The 13,387-nt window shown below is 44.1% G+C and overlaps 1 protein-coding gene across 1 annotated transcript in view; it reads left to right on the top strand.

Annotated features, from left to right (window-relative positions):
• LOC128686776 (rho-related GTP-binding protein RhoU) overlaps window positions 1–12,791 on the top strand; it is a 260,199-nt gene extending 247,408 nt beyond the window's left edge. The window contains exon 3 of the mRNA XM_070082717.1: window positions 12,714–12,791. Coding sequence (XP_069938818.1) covers window positions 12,714–12,776 — 63 coding nt within the window. The 3' untranslated portion in view covers window positions 12,777–12,791. The remainder of the gene's footprint in view (window positions 1–12,713) is intronic.
• The last annotated feature ends 596 nt before the right edge of the window (window positions 12,792–13,387 follow it).

Consider the following 13,387-nt stretch of genomic DNA (forward strand, 5'->3'; position numbering starts at 1 on the left):
TATTGTGTTGGTATTTTCTGCCTGTCTGATGGGCATGTAACTCAAATAAGGCTTACACACATAAACCTATGTTCGGTGTGCACTTATCCAGACGGTCTGGAGTTCTGAGGGACTCTGATCGCGGGTTCTATCCCCGTCCGTGGTATGGTTTAATAGTTGTTATTCCTGTAATATTTCCTTTCCAGGTCACACAGCCTGGTCTAGGACCAGGCTGTGGGGGAGATGATTCTCGGAACCATGAACACACCTTTGATATACACCTTACCTGCCTTTGATGAGTTCTGACTTACGTGAGCAGCGCGCAAACACTTTAGGCTCCTCTATGAGTTCACACTTCTTCCAATTATAGTTTAAAGTGTGCACACGTGGGTCATGTAGGGTTGATAATGTAAATTACCAGTGCAGTGTTGTAACTCAGTAATTCTCATAGTATAATGTTCAAGGATGACAAATGTATGTGTGAATATATGGCTCTAGGTCGAAAAGTATCGATATATAAACACTGGCAGAGAAGAGACTTTGATTTACTATACAACGTTTCACCCACTTAGGGTTTTATCAGGTACTAAATAAACTATCCACGAATAAGTATTGGAATGATGTTTAGTTGAGACATACCCAGTTGATCCTCCCTTTTTTTTTATGCATTACAGTTGAATTCTACCCGATCTAAATTCCTACAGCAATTTAATATTTGTTATTTTAGGTAAGAACAAATTAACTTTTGTTGCGTGGTCATGTACCGGGCCGTAGGGGCGTTGACCCCCGGAACACCATCCAGGTATACCCCAGGAACACTCTCGAGGTATAGTTAAACGACAACAGTGAAATGCCATAAACCAACAACTAACGTGGTATCTCCACTCTTACTGATATGGATGGTTGGCGGTGGTGTCCTTGTGCTGATGTTAGTCATGTGATCACTCCCTCTCCCTCGCACACTCACCAATTAAACAGTCGCTCGTCTACCAGTGCTGGATCTCCTAACGCAGGTGTTAGTCATATGATGACCTTGATTAAACATCTGTTGGTCTACCAGTGCTGGATGTGAATCAGGTGTTAGTCATATGATGACCAGGATTAAGCAGCTGTTGGTCTACCAGTGCTGGATCTCCTGAAGCAGGTATTAGTCATACTATGACCCTCCACTTCCCCGTCAGTGATTAAGCAGCCGGTGGCGTACCGGTGTTGGGTTTCTACACCATTTACCACAAGCCTGTTATGATGCAGGCAGTTTTTCTGTGGTTTCCTCATGTCATGACTGGACCGCTCTAGTCTTGCTGGAGACAGTCACACGCTTAATACAATATATACACCATATCATCACTTTTTGATGCTCTGGGAAAACGCCAAGGATATTTTGCTCTGATAACGGGACAGCAAAAACGAAAAAAAAAAAGTTTTTGTTTGCTACTGAGGTAAGTATGTGTGTAAAGAATGACACATTTGTGCAACATTTGGGAAACTTTACTGAGGAAATGTTTCGCCACACAGTGGCCTCATCAGTACATTACAAAGAACGGTCTTGAAGAAAGTACCAAATGTTGCACATGTGTCTCATTCTTCAACTTGTCGGTTTTCTAAACCACTTAATCACAAGTGTGTATGTCCTTTATTATCACGAGTATGTTGATCCCAAATCCGAAGTTAGAATTGACTCAGCATGTTATGATTTACCACCAGCCTTCAGGGCGTCAACTAAGAGGCATGGTTGCATGGTTTAAGACCAGATCGCAGGGGCGATGGTCCCCGGAATCAACACCAGATGGACAACACATACGTAGGTAGCCATTATCAGTTACTCGAAACTTTCCTGCCTCGACGATCACAAGGATGCATTACTCTTTGAGGTTAATATAGCGCCTGGGGAATGAGAAGTAATAACCTTTTATCCAAGGAAAGAGAGTATGCCTTAAGTCTTTTAGATCAAGAGCCCCTCACAGGCATCAAGGATGCTCATTCACAGAGCTCTTCGTAGTAAGGTTGCATCAGTTGTCATATTGTTAAGGTGAATCTTCACGACTACGGTGCTCATCACACCAACTCCAAGGCTGAGGGACTGATTACCTCATCTTTTATATATAATTCTACTGTATTGATAAAGCCACTGGATGACGAACGTCTACAATAAAGATACCCAGATGTTGCACATGTGCCTCAGTTTTCATCAGTTGTCATATAGTTAAGGTAGCATCAGTTGTCGTATAGTTGATGAATAAGATACATGTGCAACATTAGGGATCTTTTTTGACGAAACGTTTCGCCTGCGTTGCAGTTTTCTTGAGTCGAGCACAGAGATGAATTACAATCCTGGAGGCAGTGGACAACATGGAGAGGCAATTTGAGGTAATCAGTTCCTCAGCCTTGGTGATTGATGTGTCACTTGACTAGATATACAAGAACATTATATAATCCAAATATTATGTCACATTACGATTCCAGCAACTCTGTGTGATAATTGACAAAGGTGCCCCCAGCTTTTATTTCTTAGGGTAAGGTAATATAGTGCTTGAATTATGCTCATTGTTAATGTTCGTCAGCTTCATTCATGAAAGTTGCTTCCTGGGTCGTTTTCATTGAAATGTGTGCATTCATTTATAATAGCTGCTTCATTAGTCTTTCTTCATCCTCATGTCTGCGTTCATCCGTAAGGTTGCTTTATAAGTTGTTGTTAATTCACATGTACATTCAATCACAGATGTTGCTGCCTCTTGTATTCACAGGTGTGCATTCATTCATAAACGTGTGCAGGGTCAGCCTTCAGAAGAGTATGATTGTTGGCAGCTGTTCATTCATAAAGCAGGTCAGTAGGTGGACGTCCATTCACAAGACGACCATCATGCCTAGCCTTGTCTCGCCGCTTGCTATATTTATATGAGTGTGACTCGAGGCGACCTGGCCACCAGACAGTGAAAGTGACAGGCAGAGACGCTGGGGTGAGACATGCTGCAGGTGGGCTGGGCGGTACTTGGCCGAGGGCAGACATGGCTATCACTGGTTTCGAGAGATCTACTGCTGCAACCAAACTATTACTACCTAAAGCCCGCAGGTGCTTGATCAGTCTGATTAGTGCTGTTTCGTCTTGAATGTTGTATTCTTCATGCCGGGAATATTTCTGATGACTTCAGGCAGAATGTTGAAGAGTCGTGGACCTCAGATGTTGACAGTGTTTTCTAATCGTATTGTGTTTATTCTACACTTCCTCCTGTATTTCCCACTCCAGTAAGTTTTCTGTGTTTGATATCTCACCTGCTTTGAAGGAAGACGTGAGAACGGAGCAGCATTTTAAGCGAGAGAGTACAAATGCTTTGAAGAATGTCAAGGCCTTTTAACTCCCTCCATATTCAAGAAGAATTACCAGCAAATCCCCAGATGCCTTCAACGAGATAGGTTCCTCAGGTCAGTTCCTGTTCGGCCGGGCTGTGATACCTATGTTAGACTGCGTGCTGCTAGACCAACAGCCTGATTGATCAAGTTATAAAGTCCATGAACCAGGGAGGCCTTTTCTGGGATCAGGCAGCATGGGCGATTACCTCCTCCCCCCCGAATCGGCTATAGGTAGACAGCATTTCAAAGATCAGACCCCAGCGTCTTGTGCATGGGCATGCTGGTGGGCCGCCAGCAGCAACAACCTGGTTGACCAGACATGCCCGGCCCAGGGTCGGTCTGCGAGAGTAGGAAAACCATCAAAAGTATATCAGTTATATTAGTCCTGTGAATTATATATCTGATATATAAAAATACCTGGGCTTAATATTTTTCTCATGTTGATTGACATGCTGAAGGCTTCATGGTAGTAATTCAGAGGCATACCGACACAACGAGCTTTTATTAAAAAAACGACGTTTCGCGCAGTGAGACTTATCACTTAACGAAGCATTTTTTTTTTTTGTAATAATGTTGGTAGAATTACCGACAATATGTAAAGTGAAAGGACATAAGTGCAACTAATGTGACATTTTATTGTGGCAACGTTTCGCTTGAAAAAGCTCCTGGAGAGCGAAACGTTGCCACAATAAAATGTCACCTTAGTTGCACTTGTGTCCTTTTACTAAGCATTTTTTTAATAAAGGTTTTGTGTGCGTCTCTCAGATTTACAACGTGTGGGTTCCACTGTTTGTCTTGCCGTCACCACTGTTTGTCTTGCCGTCACCACTGTTTGTCTTGCCGCCACCACTGCTTGTCTTGCCGCCACCACTGTTTGTCTTGCCGTCACCACTGCTTGTCTTGCCGTCACCACTGTTTGTCTTGCCGTCACCACTGTTTGTCTTGCCGCCACCACTGCTTGTCTTGCCGTCACCACTGTTTGTCTTGCCGTCACCACTGCTTGTCTTGCCGTCACCACTGTTTGTCTTGCCGTCACCACTGTTTGTCTTGCCGTCACCACTGCTTGTCTTGCCGTCACCACTGTTTGTCTTGCCGTCACCACTGTTTGTCTTGCCGCCACCACTGCTTGTCTTGCCGTCACCACTGCTTGTCTTGCCGTCACCACTGTTTGTCTTGCCGTCACCACTGCTTGTCTTGCTGTCACCACTGCTTGTCTTGCCGTCACCACTGCTTGTCTTGCCGTCACCACTGCTTGTCTTGCCGTCACCACTGCTTGTCTTGCCGCCACCACTGTTTGTCTTGCCGTCACCACTGCTTGTCTTGCCGTCACCACTGCTTGTCTTGCCGCCACCACTGTTTGTCTTGCCGTCACCACTGCTTGTCTTGCCGTCACCACTGCTTGTCTTGCCGCTACCACTGTTTGTCTTGCCGTCACCACTGCTTGTCTTGCCGTCACCACTGCTTGTCTTGCCGCTACCACTGTTTGTCTTGCCGTCACCACTGCTTGTCTTGCCGTCACCACTGTTTGTCTTGCCGTCACCACTGCTTGTCTTGCCGCCACCACTGTTTGTCTTGCCGTCACAACTGCTTGTCTTGCCGTCACCACTGCTTGTCTTGCCGCCACCACTGTTTGTCTTGCCGCCACCACTGTTTGTCTTGCCGTCACCACTGCTTGTCTTGCCGTCACCACTGCTTGTCTTGCCGCCACCACTGTTTGTCTTGCCGTCACCACTGTTTGTCTTGCCGTCACCACTGCTTGTCTTGCCGTCACCACTGCTTGTCTTGCCGCTACCACTGTTTGTCTTGCCGTCACCACTGCTTGTCTTGCCGTCACCACTGCTTGTCTTGCCGCCACCACTGTTTGTCTTGCCGTCACCACTGCTTGTCTTGCCGTCTTGCCGCCACCACTGTTTGTCTTGCCGTCACCACTGCTTGTCTTGCCGTCACCACTGCTTGTCTTGCCGCCACCACTGTTTGTCTTGTCACCACTGTTTGTCTTGCCGTCACCACTGTTTGTCTTGCCGTCACCACTGTTTGTCTTGCCGTCACCACTGCTTGTCTTGCCGTCACCACTGCTTGTCTTGCCGCCACCACTGTTTGTCTTGTTTGTCTTGCCGTCACCACTGCTTGTCTTGCCGTCACCACTGTTTGTCTTGCCGTCACCACTTGTCTTGCCGTCACCACTTGTCTTGCCGTCACCACTGCTTGTCTTGCCGCTACCACTGTTTGTCTTGCCGTCACCACTGCTTGTCTTGCCGTCACCACTGCTTGTCTTGCCGCCACCACTGTTTGTCTTGCCGCCACCACTGTTTGTCTTGCCGTCACCACTGCTTGTCTTGCCGTCACCACTGCTTGTCTTGCCGTCACCACTGCTTGTCGTGCCGCTACCACTGTTTGTCTTGCCGTCACCACTGCTTGTCTTGCCGCCACCACTGTTTGTCTTGCCTGTCTTGCCGCCACCACTGCTTGTCTTGCCGTCACCACTGCTTGTCTTGCCGCCACCACTGTTTGTCTTGCCGTCACCACTGCTTGTCTTGCCGTCACCACTGCTTGCAGTTCCTGAATGAGGAGAGCCAGTACTGGAACACTGTCATTTCGATTTTGTATATCTGAAAAATATTGAATTTTCCAATTTCCTGAACGTTTCCTCTCGTGTTTCTTCCCCCCGATATGTTTTTAGTTTTCCTCCTCTGTTATTTATGTACCAAGACTCCTGGTTAATAACGCTCTATCAGGCTGGTGGTGCTAGACACACGCAGTCCAGCAGTCACCACAGCCTGGCTGATCAGGAAATGACTTGAACTTAGCAAGTTTCCTCATGGGGATAAATTTTATTCAGGTCCTGTATGCTTTTCCATATATGTATTGCTTTGTGTTTAGAGAATTCATGGCTGTTTTCAGGGGTGAGGCTTGCTAGTGATGCTGGTGCTGGTAGGGGTGCGAGAGGAAATGTGAGTGTGAGAGGAAGTGAGTGTGTGAGGGAGAGAGGCGAATGTCCAGTGTGAGAAGTGGAATGTGAGTGGTGAGGTGGGGTGGAGTTGGAGGTGAACCAGCCACCTGGGCTGCTGATACCACCGCAGCATTCCAGAGAAGCAGACTTGCTTGGAAGGTGGACCTGTCCAGTGTGGCCCTGCTGGGTGGTGGACCTGTCCAGTGTGGCCCTACTGGGGAGGTGGACCTGCCCTGCTTAGTGATGGACCTTCTCTCTGTGGCCCTGCTGGGAAGGTGGACCATGGAACCAATTATCACTGAAGGTTAGCATGATGCATCAGGTTAGACCATCATTTGTAAAGTTGCTGGTGTGATACTGTGGTCCATCAGCGCCTGGTGTCCAGAAGGGTTTATGTAGTGCTCCAAGGTGTTCATACCAGTCAGAGCAGCTCTGCGTGTTCACCACCACATCTGGAATACCAACTGCAGTCCCCAGTATACTTCCAAGCCTAGCCGCAACAAACCATCCCGAGTCCCAGCCACCAGCCCCTCTTCCATCACTCCTACAAACAGTTTTCTGTTGCGTGATGCATATTTTTTCTTATGGAACTCGCATGTTAAAATGATTGCTGCATTTCGTTGTGGCTGACGGTTACATGACTGAACACTTGATTGATTGAATGGACCATTAGCTAGCAATATCTACCTTAGATATTTATACCCACACCCAGTTCATTTCACTTTTCTAATAATGTTTTCGCTTATGCAAAATCAAAATTAAAACCACGTCTAGAATGTGTAATCCTGAAAGATTGGGGTGAATCAGTATTCAGCAATCCTCTCATGGATAGGAGAATGGAAGATCTATATAGTTTCTTCGTTATCTCTGCCCATCTTAGAGATCATATATCTGACATAAGCACAAATCCTGCAGAATTCGATAAAGATTTAGACAATTTGCCTACACATGCAGCACCTGCGCCTGATTCCTGGAACTTTTTTTTATGCAGGATAAAGAAGTGTAAAATACCAGTAGAACACTTGTTCTATTGGTATTTTTCGAGGAACGTAAAGCTAGATAAAATCCCAAAGGCCTTCATTTGAGGGCTATTTCATTTGAGGGCTATTTCATTTCATTTGAGGGCTATTAAATTTTTTGACAAATACAACACACAAAGTTTTTGTAAAACAAACAAAATCTAATCTAAGCAAACTAAAAAGTTCAGTAGCCCAAAACACGGTCCTGGTGTCTTTGCTGTTTTTATTGCTCAGACATAGACGAAAACACTAGCCACAGCTTCGTATCATCCTTTACGGACGATACCAAAAAACCAAGAAAGTCGCCTCGATAGACAGAAATTTCGAGCACTTATTACAAAGTCTTCCAGTTAGTAATGAAAAATAAAATGATGTTAAGTGATTACAAATTCCAGCTGTTTCGTTATGATAAGAATGAAAAAACCTAAATGTGCACAGGTTACAAAACACATTAAGACAATCTCAAATCTAAAGGAACACCTAAAAGATTTGAGCTCACATAATGTCAGATGACCTCTCCTTTAGAGAATAATAAGGCAATTGCCCCGAATTCCACATCACAACTCTTGCAATCAGTGGGAGAAGAACTCCCTGAGCAAACTGCACGTACCTAGAAGAAGAAATGCACAGAAGGCCAGAAAATGACAGAGAGGATAGTGCAAATTTTCAAAATGAGAGAAATAGCGCCATTGGTGTCTATTCAAACCACTTGTGCCCTCACTTCTGGAATATTGTTCTATGTTAACAGCTCCGTTCAAAGCAGGAAAGAAATGTACAGACACTGCTGCCAGCGTAGTGCCAATGAAACATTTAAAATACCGGGAATGCCTCAGAGAACCTGTGATGTAAACTCTCTCTCCAACGTAATTTTTTTTTTACATCATAACGGTTATTTTTTTACATTACGGTTATTTTTTTTTACATCATGAAAGTGAAAGAATGAAGAAAGCATTTGAGAGCACAAAACTTATTGGAAATGAAAGTTAGAAATTATATGGTTATTACTGCAATAACAGTGCTTGTGTTAGTTGCAGCACCATGGTGGGAGAAATGATGACGCTTGTGTTAGTTGCACCACCATGGTGGGAGAAATGATGATGCTTGTGTTAGTTGCAGCACCATGGTGGGAGAAATGATGATGCTTGTGTTAGTTGCAGCACCATGGTGGGAGAAATGATCGTACATGTGTTAGTTTTGCAGAACTATAAGAGATTGTGAGGGTGCATTGAGCGCCAGACTGGATGACTGGCGCCCTACAAAGTTTTGTTCATATTTGTATGTTATTGCCGTCTGAGCGGCTACGTTATGGTCTCACGCAGGTCACGGGCAACCTGATAATCTCAGAGGCTTGTTCAGACGAGGGGTAAATAATGGGAATTCTGAATGTAGTATTGTCTTGTTAAATAACAGTTTGGCAGTTGCGATAGTAACAGAATTTTATTCTTTAAATGTGGGTTGGGCAAATATTTTGTTAATGGGATGGATTGTAAAGGACCTGCCTAATATGGACCAACAGGCCTGCTACAGTTTCTCTCCTTATGTTCTTATGTACTATATGGTTCTTAATAGGAGTCTTCTAAATGTAATATATTGCGATATGGGTGTTCCTAGTAGTCTTACTCATCCTACAGGGTGCATGGTTAATTATGATTCCAGCATTTCTAAATTTCATATCATTGTTGATGGCACCGAACATAGCATTAATTTGGTTTGCGGAATGTGAAAATAAAATATTTATTTTGAAATGTTTTATTTTCTTGTGATTATGATTTATATAATACGACTATGAGAGTGAATTGACCACGACAGTAACCTGGAGGTTACCTGGAGGTTACCTGGAGGTTACCTGGAGGTTATTCCGGGGATCAACGCCCCCGCGGCCCGGTCCATGACCAGGCCTCCCGATGGATCAGGGCCTGAGGCTGTTACTGCTGGCCGGACGCAGTCCGACGTACGAGCCACAGCCCGGCTGATCCGGCACTGACTTTAGGTATCTGTCCAGCTCTCTCTTGAAGGCAGCCAGGGGTTTATTGGCAATTCCCCTAATGCTTGATGGGAGGCTGTTGAACAGTTTTGGGCCCCGGACACTTATGGTGTTTTCTCTTAGTGTACCAATGGCGCCCCTACTTTTTATTGGCGGCATTTTGCATCGCCTGCCCAGTCTTTTACTTTCGTAGGGAGTGATTTCTGTGTGCAGATTTGGGACCATTCCTTCCAAGATTTTCCAAGTGTAGATTATGATATATCTCTCCCTCCTGCGTTCCAACGAGTACAAGTCAAGTGCTTCCAAGCGTTCCCAGTAGTTAAGGTGCTTGACAGAACTTATACGTGCAGTAAAGGATCTCTGTACACTCTCTAGATCTGCGATTTCACCTGCTTTGTATGGAGATGTTAATGTACAGCAGTATTCCAGCCTAGAGAGAACAAGTGATTTGAAAAGGATCATCATGGGCTTGGCATCTCTCGTTTTGAAAGTTCTCATTATCCATCCTATCATTTTCTTTGCACGTGCGATCGTGGCACTGTTGTGATCCTTGAAAGTGAGATCCTCAGACATTACTACTCCCAGGTCCCTTACATTATTTTTCCGCTCTATTGTATGGCCGGAGTCAGTAATATACTCTGTTCTAGTTATTATCTCCTCCAGTTTTCCATAACGGAGTAGTTGGAACAGATTTAATAATAGGATAAATTTGATATGTTAGAAGCAGAATCTGTTTAAAGTCATGAATAACAACACAGATGTATTGCTATGTAAATAAAACAAAACAAAAACAACTAAGGTCAGTAACTTGATATACAAAAAAATTATCCCAGATTGGTTTGAACTTCAAAAATCGCTCCTGGTCTACGTGTAGCCTACCTGCAGTTGATTCTCAGAGTTCGTTCTCACGGCCCGGTCTAGGACCAAGCCTCCTGGTTGATGGCTGTTCAGTCAGGCTGTTGGTGTTAACAGCACGCATTCCAACGTAGGCATCATAAACTAGCTCCAGCTGGTAAGTCAGTTGACTGTATCTCAATAAGTGACCTGAAAGCAGTGATAAATAACATTTCATTCCCAAGACTAACCAGAACCAGAAACTCTCGGATTACGGATGGATTCGGACTGGCTAATCTTATAATTGCTTTATATAGTTTTCAAGTTGGCCACAACAAAGATAAAATAACCCAATCAGTTTTACTTAGTTTTGTGAGACTAATAATGAACAAGTGTTGTGAAGATAACTCTGACGTCTGCTGAAGGTCTGAGGATGAAAGGTATGGTGAAAATTAGAGTGGTAAAGGCAGTTCGTTGAGTGAATGGCGGTGGAATGGAACAATAAGACAGAATTATCCTCAGCTCAAAGATTATTCAAACAGAAACATCCGTGAGAAAAGGCCACTGTGAGCATGTTACATGGCTGTGTGCGCTCATGTCTGACCTCTGAACATGTTTTGTTTATTAATATTTTGAAACGAAAACCTCTGAAAGATACGTTTGTATACATTGCATAGTGCACCTATGCATATGCCTTGTCTGACGTACATTGGAAAGTCCTACTGTATAGTTACAGAGCAGTGAAAAATATTGGTTTATCAACAATAAGCTAGGGTCCTGGGATACTCTTTGAGGCGTGTAAATAAAATAGCCTTGAGTTGGTATCTGGGATAGGTCTTAGTAACACAGTGCAGTCTCTCAGCTCTGACGTACGCGTGTACTTCGAGTTTTTATCACGGATGTAAGCCGCGGTTCATCCCCTGCACCACTCGACCACCTTAACTATCTCAGTAGTAGGCTGTGAGCAGTGTAGCCACTTGTGACCGACAATCTTTGGTTTCATTGGCTTGAACATCCATCAATTTTCTACCCTAGTGGCTGGAGCTCTGTCAGTCCTCGACCTTAGTGGTGGAGGTGCTGCCAATCCTCGACGTTCGTGGCTGAGGTCCTACCAATCTTTATCCCTGATTACCTTTTCTTAAACAATGGATAGTATACACTTGAAGATCACAGATCTACAATTCAGTCTCGGGTCCATCTCCTTGTTTGTATACTGGCGATACGTTTGCAGTTTTCCAGCTATCCTGTAAGTTCTCAGCTTCTAGTAACTTTACTGTAGGTCCTTGCTATGTATTCATTCGGTATCTTGGATCATTCTCTCATATTTATGGAGGTATTATGCGTGTTCTCATAGTTTTTAATTAATTTTCCCTAATATATTTGCCTTTCCTTAGATGTGTGTTTCCTGGGTCTTCTTGGTCTGTGTTGTCACCACTGCTTTGTGGTAACACACTTGACTTCTTGATGAAGTCCTTGAATCTTGTATTCAGCTCCTTGAATGCCTCTTTGTCGTCCTTTGTGAATTCTCCTCCCCCTGCTTCAACTTAAGTAATTCTTTACGGTGATTTTCCGTCATATACTGTAGGAAGAGTTTGGGATTTGTTTGGGCTTTTTACGCCATGTCATTGTTGAATTGCTGTTATGCTTCCCTTCATTCTTACATAATCATTCCTATTCTTTTTTTTCAGCTTTCCGTGTTTTGCTGTTCATGATTTGTATTATTTCATATGTTCTTTTATTTATTTTGCCTTTCGCGGGTAGACTATCTTGTTCCTCATATGTAGAGAATTGCAGCTTTTGCTTATTAATTCCATGTGGCCTTTTGTGAGTACTGCGACAAGCTTTATTCAGTAAATTTTGTGGTGGCTGGTGTGGACTGCAACATCCCCTTAATGTATTGTTCAGGGAGTGTGTGTGTGTGTGTGTGTGTGTGTGTGTGTGTGTGTGTGTGTGTGTGTGTGTGTGTGTGTGTGTGTGTGTGTGTGTGTGATGGCTACCAAATCGCCTCAGTGTATTGCATTAATGCACTCTGGGTCGGACTAGCATCATTACTACCAGTGGTCACTTGACCATAATCTTGTCTCGTACCTACTAGTCCTCTGATAAACGTAATGGGTCTGAAATACCTAACTTTGATCTTGCCTGAGAGTTGTACCTACTTACTTAATTGTGGTTGCAGGGGTTGAGTCTCAGCTCCTTGCCCCGGCTCTTTGCTGGCCGCTCCGGGCTTCACTCTCCTGGCTGAGTGAGCCCTATTACTTAAGGCTATGTATGGATTCTACCTCTATCACTTCGCTGTCTAGGTCGTTCCAATTAGAGACCACTCTAAGGCTGAAGAATTATTTCTTTAACATCCCTGCGACTCATCTGTGCTTTTAACTTCCTACTCTGACCTCGTGTACCTGAGACTCGCCTCTCAAACTGACTCCCTGTCCACCCTGTCAATTCTTCTCAGCATTTTGTACGTCGTACTCCTGTCACCAATGTCCTTCTGTCCTCTTGTGTTGCCAGGTTTCACAAATATGTACCTTCCAGTATTATGCTCTTCCATTGTTCATATTTAGCTACTAAACTAATGAAAATTCCTCTTTCTTTGCAGGTGAGGAAATCAGACAGTGGAAGTTGTGATCTTAGGTTCCTTAAGTTCAACTTTTCGGATTGAGTTAGTGTGAGTACTACTTGATACTTGTGTAAGTCTTAGTGTTTGTGTGAGTACTACTTGATGTTTATGTACGTCTTGATGCTTGTGTATGTACATCTTGGTGTTTGTGTGAGTACGTTTCGATGTTTGTGTGAATACGTCTTGGTATGTGAGTCCCTTCTGATGTTTGAATAATAGCGTTTGTGTTAACTCGTATTCAGATTCGAGTGTCACATTTCAAGTTCGCTATGGGCTTTCCGATGATGTGTTGACGTACGATGTGTACTCGTTACTTGAAAATACTCATGTTGCTCTCTACTAAGTTCTTTCTAAACGTCTTCTCTCCCTCCCGGTCTGCTTTCATTGTTTTCTCTTCCCCATTTTTTCCCTCGGTCTGAATTCTTGGTCTTCTCTCCCAGTTTGAGCTGCTGGTCTGCTTTCTCTCTCTCTCTCTCTCTCTCTCTCTCTCTCTCTCTCTCTCTCTCTCTCTCTCTCTCGTCAGTACTAAAGACCGACTCTGCAACATCCACCTTCATACTGAGCCAGGGTATAAAATGCTCAGGTTCAGAGAGAAAAAAAACTGTGCTACATCAGCCGCGTTTGGATAACTGTGTTGGCCTTTGGGATACTAG

This window comes from Cherax quadricarinatus, chromosome 7, assembly GCF_038502225.1.
Source record: "Cherax quadricarinatus isolate ZL_2023a chromosome 7, ASM3850222v1, whole genome shotgun sequence".
Lineage (NCBI taxonomy): Eukaryota > Metazoa > Arthropoda > Malacostraca > Decapoda > Parastacidae > Cherax > Cherax quadricarinatus.